The following is a 779-nucleotide window of genomic DNA, read 5'->3' as shown; positions in this document are numbered from 1 at the left end:
CCACCTCAGAAGAGGAAAGTGAAGCTCCTTTGGATGTCCAGCCTGCATCAGTAGTGACCAGCTCCTTCAAGGATACTCACAGAATCCAAGATTCTGAGGAATGGAAGGACACACAAGTAGAACCAAAAGAGGATAATAAAGATACATTCAACACCAAAACTAATCCAGATACCGTGCATATGGACATTGATATTGAGGCAGATTACTTTCATGCAGCAGAGGAGTATCATGAACCCGGTGAGAAAATGGATGAGTTTGTAGATTTCAAGAAGGAGTGTTTCCAGGAACCTCAAGCTGAAAAGTATGAAGAAGCCCAGGACTCAGTTGTGCAAAACTTGGAAGATTTTGAATTTACAAATGAAGAGGAAGCTGTCCCCAAAGAGCAGTCACAGGAATCCATGTTAAGATCAATGCATGATGACAATGATCTTGCAAAAGCTCTAGAAGAAGCATATTCTTCAGATGACAACACTCCTGTGCCAACCAAAGCAAGGACACGCACTCATTCACGATCACGGCCAAGTCGAGCCTCTGAGATGTTCCCATTCAAAGAAGACACTTCCGATGATGAAGAAGAAGTTCGACTTAGGAGACGTGTTGTTGTTTCAGCCACAATCACATGCTCAACCAGCCGTTCATCCGGAGCAGATGAGACCAGCACAGATGAGCGGGGAGAGACAAGTGATGACAGAGGAGAATCCAGTACAGATGACAGAAGGACTGCCACGAGTGAAAGTGATGTAGCAGCCAGCCCAAACCCAAGAGCAACATCCACCTCC

General features: G+C 45.3%; 1 protein-coding gene across 1 annotated transcript in view; it reads left to right on the top strand.

The window, feature by feature from the left end:
• Positions 1–779, top strand: part of LOC119584996 (breast carcinoma-amplified sequence 3 homolog) — a gene marked incomplete in the record, with an annotated part of 31,901 nt that overhangs the window by 30,496 nt on the left and 626 nt on the right. Inside the window, 1 exon segment of the mRNA XM_037933606.1 lies at positions 1–779. This exon segment is cut by the window's right edge and continues 626 nt beyond it. Coding sequence (XP_037789534.1) covers positions 1–779 — 779 coding nt within the window.

The sequence above is a fragment of the Penaeus monodon genome, chromosome 19 (genome assembly GCF_015228065.2).
Source record: "Penaeus monodon isolate SGIC_2016 chromosome 19, NSTDA_Pmon_1, whole genome shotgun sequence".
In the NCBI taxonomy this organism is placed as follows: Eukaryota; Metazoa; Arthropoda; class Malacostraca; order Decapoda; family Penaeidae; genus Penaeus; species Penaeus monodon.
Note: the sequence above shows the minus strand (reverse complement) of the source record. Positions and strands in the feature narration are given on the sequence as shown.